The sequence below is a fragment of the Panicum hallii genome, chromosome 3 (assembly GCF_002211085.1).
Source record: "Panicum hallii strain FIL2 chromosome 3, PHallii_v3.1, whole genome shotgun sequence".
NCBI lineage: Eukaryota > Viridiplantae > Streptophyta > Magnoliopsida > Poales > Poaceae > Panicum > Panicum hallii.
Window position 1 is genome coordinate 17,567,015 of NC_038044.1, and position 9,038 is coordinate 17,576,052.

General features: G+C 44.4%; 1 protein-coding gene across 1 annotated transcript; it reads left to right on the top strand.

The window, feature by feature from the left end:
* Positions 1 to 5,499: 5,499 nt before the first annotated feature.
* Positions 5,500 to 7,439, top strand: LOC112884166. The gene is made up of 2 exons (XM_025949520.1): positions 5,500 to 5,628; positions 5,828 to 7,439. The coding sequence occupies exon 2, from the start codon at positions 5,949 to 5,951 to the stop codon at positions 7,038 to 7,040; it is 1,092 nt and encodes a 363-aa protein (XP_025805305.1). The 5' UTR covers positions 5,500 to 5,628; positions 5,828 to 5,948; the 3' UTR covers positions 7,041 to 7,439.
* The last annotated feature ends 1,599 nt before the right edge of the window (positions 7,440 to 9,038 follow it).

Consider the following 9,038-nt stretch of genomic DNA (forward strand, 5'->3'; position numbering starts at 1 on the left):
GGTAATAACTTAGTCTTTTCACCTGTGTACAGAAACCACGATACACGTTTGAGTGATGTGGCATGCTTACATGGACAGTCAGGTCGGATTGGGGATGGAAGTGACCGGAATACAAGAGTTCGGGGACTAAACTGCACCTTTCAAGAGTTGGGGGACGAAATCGACCCAAAGCCAAGAGTTCGGGGACGGAAGTGGCTATTTTGCCAACAATAAAAAAAATTGCTACTCCCTCCATCCCTCCATTCCTAAATGTAAGCATTTCTAGCATTCAAACTCAAGGAATAACAGAATTGCTAAAAGACCTTTATACCCCTCATTTTACACTACCCACCAACTCTCCACCAACCCACCTACCCATTTAGTTTATCCCTAATAATGCTTACATTTTGACAAAAAAAATGAACCTTAGAAATGCTTATATAGTGGAATGGAGGGAGTATTTTTCCCTTAAAAGTCTTTGTTGGCGGCGGATGAGGCTGACTTCCGTTCTCAAAGGGGCTAAGGATCAGTCTGATTTTTCTTTTCTTGCTGAGGTCCTTGTAGCATATAGGCTAGGCAGCTGTCCTCCGTATCCTTATACGATGTACTTGTATTTATACTTTTGTGCTTCACACATTTAATACAGGTATACTTTATCCAAAAAAATAAAAAAACATTTTAAAATGAAAACAGCTCCGCTCAATATTTTTTCGACCAAACAGTGTCAACACATCCGTCGAGCTACAAGTGGAGAGGTCGTCGATACGCCGGCTCCTCCCCTAGCTTCTCCTCACTCTCTCCCTATCTTCTACATCTCACTAGGAGAGCTATCAAGCTACTACTCTCATGTGGAGGTGATTATAATGAAAAGTGACTACTCTAGTGATGGAAGTGAACTGAATTGAATAGAATGATTGATTCGGGAGCTAGAGACCTCCTTTTATAGCTCTAAGAAGTGCAGGGGGCATTTGTAGATGTTGAGGAAGGTCGGTGGTCGAAGTGTGGTTGTGGGTGTCGTGGATTCGCTGCCCTGACCGTCCAATATCACCGCCTTTCGATGTTACGGTGATGGATGCTCCTTAGAGGCGGTTATAAGGTCAATCGAGGCCGAAATGTCGGTTGGGAACATCGGTTTCTGACCCTTAGCGTATGACTTGTGGGTCCATGGATCCTTGGCACGTCCACCGACCACCATTTGATCAAAACACCTTAGATCAACGCTAGAGAAACTCCCAGGATCTGCTCAGACAGATCGATGACGTAGACGGCACTGAGTAGTGTTTTGGATTTCGGCCGAAAACCAGTGAAAATAGGTCAATGACTGGTATTGATCGGTTTCGAGCCGGTTTCCATCGGTTTTTGATTTGTTTATGTTTTTATCAAATTTTATAAAAAAACCAGCCAAAATAGGTAAAAATTGATCTTTCGGCCTTACCGCCCACCTCCAGTATTTTCTCTTTCGCCAATGTGATTGCGGCGCCCGCCCCTGACTTGGCCCAAATTGGCTCATATTTTGTGGGCTGATAGATCTCTTTGTTAGCCTTGTGTCGCCAGGTGAATCGCCAAAAACGAAGTTTGGATTAGCCCATTATGATCATTTTTACTCCGGACTGCTCCTAGAACATCTTTGCAATCTTCTAGAAGTTGTAACTTTGTCGACCGGACTCCTATTCGGGTGAACCAAAACTCCGTTTCGTGTACCTCGACGAGCTCTTTGACATGGTGCAACCAAAATGGCCATTTTTTATCATGAATATGGTCATTTTGTACCTACACTCACATAGTCATCACAACTTGTGGAAATGGTTATAAATAAACCCTATGACTATGGTTTATGTCACTTTTATGACTAAATTAGGCATTGTTGATGGTATAAAATGAGGTGTTAAGGACCGTCAACAACCACAATCACGCTCCATATTTCCACGTGTCGGGGTGTGGAATCAACGTCCTGGTTGGTCACGACGTGCTCTCCATCGGACCCCGAGTGTTCGCGTTCTCGTGTGGAGTTGGCGATCACATGGGGTCATGCCTCTCGGAGGTTGTCGGTGACCAGAGTAGTCTCCGCAGTTGTTTACAGGAGGTCTTGAATGGAGTTCACATGGTGGTCGGTTAATTCGATGAACTCACCTTGCCTTGGTTGTGGAGATGCAAAGGGTGACGAAGAGTCCTTCATTTCGCTCCCTTTCGCACTCGCAGCAGTCAGACAAGTTTGAAGTACTCCAGAAAAGGTTCCTTAAGGGACAACCCCACCCCCCCTCCCAAACCAACCCATTTTGGGAGCCAAAAACCCAAACCCAAACCACAGTCTAGGACTCCTGCCCCTAACGTCAAGCGTTACTGGTCCATTCCATGGTCGGGGAGCTCTCTTCAGAGGGGCTAAGTTGTAGCCATCCAAAGGTGAGAGCGACTGCATCGTAGTCGCTCTGTCGCGAGGAAGAGGTCAGAGTGGAAGCCCGCTCTGGGCTCCCTACCAAAGTGATGATGAATCCATCCTTCTGCAGCATAAACGCACACCGGGAACCCAGTCGTTGTTGTGGTTGGCCATCCGAAGACTGATAATGATGATGTTGAACGCGCTACACACATTGGGAACCCAACCGTTGTCGTGGTTGGCATTCCGAAGCCTGATGATGGTGTTGAACGCGCTAGATCCCCTACCTTGCGCGCCAACTATCGGTGTCTTGAATCCGGGTCTACAGTAAGATTCTACGTGGAGAGCATTTGGGCTATCGAATGGAATGGCTCTCAAGCTACTACTCTCATGTGGATGATCTGAGGTCGTACTCCCACCTAATGAGCTTGCGGCCATGGTACAGGGGGGCCCTATCACCGAGAGCAGCGACGGAATACCAAGCGTCGTCGTCGCGGCTAATGAGCGCAGTTGCAAATCTATTGATTTGCAACTCTATTGAGCTTGCGGCTAATGAGTACAGGGTTCGGTAGCAAATCTAGCCAATGGGCGTTCGACAGGCAGACGAAGTAGTCCCAGTCCGATCCTTTGATGGCGTTGTTGGGGTCGAGGGGGACACAGAGGAGGACGAGATCTGCGTCGGTGGCGACGATCTTGGGCCCTGTGCGGCGAAAGTCCAGGCCAGGGCAGTGGACACAGAAGTGGGAGACAAGTGGCGGGCGGACGACGCGGAAGGTCACCTCGATCGGCAAGCCGCTGATCGTGGTGCTCTCGGCGCTGGTGTCGTTGCGGAGGTCGGCGATGTAGCATCGCTTGTCGAGGAGGACCAGGCCTGAGGCGGCGGCAGGCTCGGGAAGAGGAGGTGGAAGGAAAGGGCGGAAGCAGCCATGTCCGTGAAGGGCGAGGAAGCGGAGGTGAACAGATCCAAATAGAGGCGAGGTGATCGGGATGGGATGGCAGAAGGCGGCGAGATTTTTGGGAACGAAATTTGGGGCAGGGACCTACATGTCACCTTTGTGCAAACTTTATGGGATTTGCTATTTTTTTCAGGTGTATATGGAAAATAACATCTGTTCACAGCACTAAACCATGGGATGAAAATCCCCAGACGCTATTCGGCGCGCGTGCGCCACCAACTGAAAATCTAACAGATCTTCAGAATGAAGAATAGACTGATCAAATCTTTAGTTCTTTAACATCGGAGGACTCTCTCATCAGGTGATATATATCGGGTAAATTTTTTCTACTCCGTGGGAGTATCTACTCCCACGTACATGCTCCCTCCGTCCAAGAAAGAGTACGATTCTAGCAGTGTTATGTTATATATGTTAAATTTGACCAAATATAAATTGAAAAGTATCAATATTTATGATATTCAAATAAATGCCTTGAGATTAATTACGAACTGTAATGTATAGCTCAAGTTCATATGAGTTTTGTGCATGGCGTCATTATAATATTAACCAGTTTGTATAGCTAAATCATGGGCAACTTATCCAGCAACAGGCCTATCACAGATCAGGCTAAATTGAAAATTGTCCTTGTGGGTCAGGGACATGCGGCGGCATCATCCGTACACGCATCGAGCAGCAAACATGCAATACTTGAACAGCAGCACTAGTAAGTCTAGTGTAGCAATAAAAAAAAACTCCAATAATGTTCAGTTAAACAACCCAGAGCTCATTTCCCTCCGGCTTGTATAGTCAATCACCAATAAACTACATTAACTAATACTGTAATAAGATGGTAAAAACAGAGTATAAGAAATCTGAACAGTACAGATTTTTTCACATATATTTTCAATCAAATTAAACTACATGCTACACCACTTATGTGCGCCCATCAATTCCTGAGTTCCAGCCATGCGAACGTGACTACATTGGTAAACAAAAAGGACATAAGAAATCTTAACATAGCAGATTTTACACAGATTTTCAGCGATCGGGAATTCATAGATGAGAAGAATTTGCATGAGGGTCAGCCAGTCCGGACAGTTCACCAGTCAGAGTGATCACCACAGTTCACCAGTTACATACACTATGAATAATACTGGTCACAAGTGACCGGCACGACCACGGCCATTGCGGGCATGGCCACCACCACGACCACGGCGGGCACCATGGGCATGACCACCACCACGACCATGGCGGGCACGGCGGCGGAGGTTCCCCCAGGTTCCACGAGCATGGTTTCGGCGGCGGGAGTTCCATGTTTCACGACCAAGGACTTCTGGTCGGGCGTATTCTTCGAGGACCTCTTTCAACCTGCAACCTAGATTTTTTTTATATATGATATATATATATATAGTGTATTTATATTCTATACCCTGGGTATGAAATATTATTCCGTACCCGGGTCACTCCATCGAGCCAAACCACCCAGCCCGAGTACGACCGGTCTGCGCCGACCTCGTACGAGCTTTGTTCTTTAATAGTTTTTAATCTTCGACGCATGGTAGGACTCGCGTGAACCTAGAAAAAAAATCTGATTTTGGTTCCATTCAACTTGTCATACATACACCGGTTTCTCTAAGTCTAGAATTTTTCTAAGCCACATTTATTTTGTTTATTCAAAATCCCTCTCTCATGTTTGGCCAAAACTAGAACCTAAACCTATACCCCCACGGTCAAGCCGGAGGAGCTTGCTATCAACTAATGAAGGCAAATGATCCCGGTGCAACCAAAATAAATGTAGTCGGAAAGTTTTCGACTTACAAATGTTTTTGATGCCTAAAAACTCCTCTAAGAATATATTTAAACTCATTGCTAGCTCTGAGTTAATTTTTAATTTTTGAAATTAGAGGAGTAATTAGCATCTAAACATAGTTAAGGGGAGGTTTTTGAGTTTGCTTAATACCTAATGACCTATAGATGCATCGCGGGAAGTGTTTGATCATGAGCATCTTGGGAACATGTAAAAGACAAGCATGGGAGGGGGGGGGGGGCGCTGCATGTACCTAAATTTGTAGGAAATTAGTGGAAGCACATGATGCAAGGGAACAAGGAGGTGACTTAAAGAAAAGAAGAAGGGCACAAGTTCCATCATTTCAACTAAAGGAGTGACTCACAACGTTTGGGCGGTGGAATTGCGTGGAACACAAGGATAGAGAGCAACAACGAAGCGGGAAGCAAGTGGGAGAAAATTGCCAGGAGACGGGGCAGCAGGGCCCCTAGGCCGATCGGCCTAGGCCGGCCGGCCTGCCCCCATAAAGCCGCCACCGGGGCTCCTCTTCCACGGTAAGTTGCTCGCTGAGTTCTTTGTTTATGTTCTTGAGTTCGTAGCCCAGTTCTTCCTGCAAACCTCCAGAAAAATTTGAGTTCCAAACTCACCTCTAAAAATCCCTGAAAAATCACCACAATTTCCACCACTCCACATACTTCGATTGTGTGTATTTCCATCGGTTAGAAACCCTCAGTGCACTTATAGTGAGTTTAGGGCAGCAACAGTGTTGAAGAAAGCCGCTTGCCTCTTCGGAAAGAAGTCACGTTCATCATCATCAAGGGCACCGTCGTCGAGCTCTTCACGGAGGCACTGGATTTCCGAGTCTCCGCGAAGCATGGAGGAAGACGTGGCACCATCAAGGAGCGACATGCTGCTCCTTGGTGGCATGAGGAGTACAAGAGGATCGTCCATGTGGTACACTGAACCGCAAGGGCACACGAAGGAGCCACCCGTTCCGCCACGACACTCAACACGTTCATCCGCTCCACCACCCTACGAGCCCAAGCGTTCCAAGCATGGCTTCATGATCAAGTTGGTAGAAGAAGAGGAGAGGCTTGGTCATCTTGAAGGGAGGATGGTAGCGAACGTCGACTTCGACAATGGCGCTCTCCAAGTGTTGGGATTCTATATGGATATTTATCAAATTTTGAGCAACCTTGGTTGGGTGCAATTTTCCGACGGAGTTTCAACTGACACTCACATGGAGTTTGCAGTGGAGATGCTTATGACGATGGCACCAGTCATACAAGAAGGAGTGTCATGCCTCTCTTTTCGCCTCAAAGATGAAGAGCAACTAGTTCCTTATGAATATATTAGAGAGTTGCTCGGTTTCAAGAAGGAAGCCCCGGAGCAAGTTAATGTTCAAGTTAATGTGTTAGAAGAATTTTGGGGAATGATCTCAGAGGAAGCTAATCGGCAAAGGAATACCATCCGGAATCCTATCATCGGGATATTTCACTCATGGATGAGCAAGAGAATTTTGGGAAGGATGAGAGAAACAAAGGTCACCGACATGGAGTTAAATTGGCTCTATGCGGGAATGATAGCTAGGCAAACCATTGACCCATCTTATGTCATGATTAATCGGTGGGCTTGCGAAGCAATTTCGGGGACCGGTGATACTGGTTTGGGGTGCTATCTGACCATGATAGCTATCTCATTAAAGCCGACAATTAGGAGGAACCCAAAATTCTTACTTGTTGGGACTTCTTTGGGGATCGAGTACATGAAGCATGGCAAGTATATTAGTGGAGATGAGAGGAGAGGGTACAAATTGGCAAAGGTCAATGTTCCTCTTCCAAACATTAGGCTGAGATTATTCATTGAAGGAAGAGAAAATTTGTTAGAAGAAGGACTTCTCGTGCCGTGCCTAATACCGCATTCGCGGCGCCTTATGCACATTTGCCTCAACCGGAACAAAGTGTAGCAATTATTGGAGGATATGTTGAAAGAAATATGCAAGACGCCGCAGCCATCCAAACACATGCGAATCAATGGGGAGAAGGGACGGCGAATATCACTTTTCAAATGGGTCGCCTTCACATCATGCCGCCGGATCAATTTAGAGGAGGACCGGCACAATCATACTACGAGCAAGGATACAACGCGCAAGACTTTCAATATCAACCACCGGAGGAATGAAGAAGGAAGAAGAAATAATGGTGCTTTCAAGTTTGGTTTGATTTTCCTTTTTCCTTTTCTTTATTTTCAGCTTTTTGTGCAAGTCTTTGTGTGCGCAGCATTTTCTTTTATTTATTTTCAGCATGTGTGTTAGTAGTAATGTTTGCTTTAATCACCATGAATAAAATTTGCCACCTTGTTATAACCTTTGGTGAAGATGGAGAATTTATGCCATGTTGATATATGATGATCGTTGCCGCTTTGCTCATCTTTGTACTTGTTTTATGCATGATTAAGCTAATGCTCTCCTTAATGCGAATCTGAAATCAAATTAAATACTAGCTTAATCCTTTGCGGAGGTTATGATAAAGATGAGACCCATAATTTTTATTGTGCTCTCATTTTTGGATGGGTTAAAGATGATTTATTTTTGTTCTTAAAAGCTATACTAACCTTGTCATTAATACCTCTTGCATTTTGCTCTACCTATCCAAATCCTTATATTTATTGAGTGCAAAACCTTAGTGTACAAGATTTATTTTTGGCTGAATTGATTCAAGGCTTGATTTCTTTGGTTCAAGACTAAGAAGTTGGTCATTCCATTTTTGCGTACCTATCTTTTGCTAGCCTTTTTTATCCGTGCATTGTAAGTTTCCACATCGGAAATTTTGCAAACCTCACCGGATATCCACCCATAAACCCATATCTTCTTTTTTGTGTTTACCTCCTTGCTAGAACCTATTATTTGAGTATGGATCGATATTTCAAGGAAGAACGCAAGAAAGTGCAACAAGGCGAAGATTTCAAGTATATCTCTTTTGAAAACTACAAGATTTCCGGTACCTACCTTCATCCATCACCTCTTTGCTCGGGGACAAGCAATCGTCTAAGCATGGGGGAGGAGGTAGGTACTAATGTAATCTAGAGTTCAAAGGGGAGTATATATAAAGAAAGAAAGAAAAGAGAAGAGAAAAAATATATATAAATAAAAAAATATATGTATATAAAAGTAAACTCCCCGGTTCTCTAGATACATTAGGAGTTTCAAAAAGCTTCAAGATCAAGATCCATGCTCACTTTTCCAAACATGTGTAATCCGATAACGAGGACTTCGTTTGTGCCTCGGGATCACTCTTTTGCCATTTGCACATGTCCACCTATCTCAAAGCGTGTGTATCTCTCTCCCCCCTCCGTGGAACATTATTTTTCCAATGACCTTTTTGACGAGTCTCGGTAAGCCCATGAGAAGCTTGTCTTGTTTTGATAATATCTCGATTATAATATCTTGGTAGGACTAAACTTTCCCAAAGCTCCAGATAAAAGCCTCCCACTCATATATATTTTTTGAGAGGGGAAAGGAGTAGATCAAATAGGCTTGAGAGACATATGAGATGAGAGTTCATGAACAAGATGCAAGAAGGTTTAAATTTTTTAACTTGGTTTAGCTCTTTTCTCCATCTTGCACTTTACTTCAAAATTTCTGAGATTCATTTGAAATTTGGGAGCATGATTGATTACTTGTGGGAAGAGCTTAATTGATATCCACCCTCCATAGGGATGAAGGCTAGTACACTATGGTACTTTAATGAACTAAAATTGGAGAGCATTATGTTTTCTTATGTATGATCACATGAAGGGTATGATCAAGGAAGGGCAACACTGATATCCATTGAAGGCTTACTCAAGGACGAGTAAGGTTTAAGCATGGGGGAGCTGTTGACGGTCAAATTTGGTGCTCCTAGCCATGAGTTTACCTTCAATGTTGGCATTGATTCGATATCCAAACTAACAGTACTAACTCCCT

Excerpts from the sequence above, each read along its gene's own strand:
- LOC112884166 (XM_025949520.1), top strand. The coding sequence starts at position 5,949 with ATGGAGGAAGACGTGGCACCATCAAGGAGCGACATGCTGCTCCTTGGT.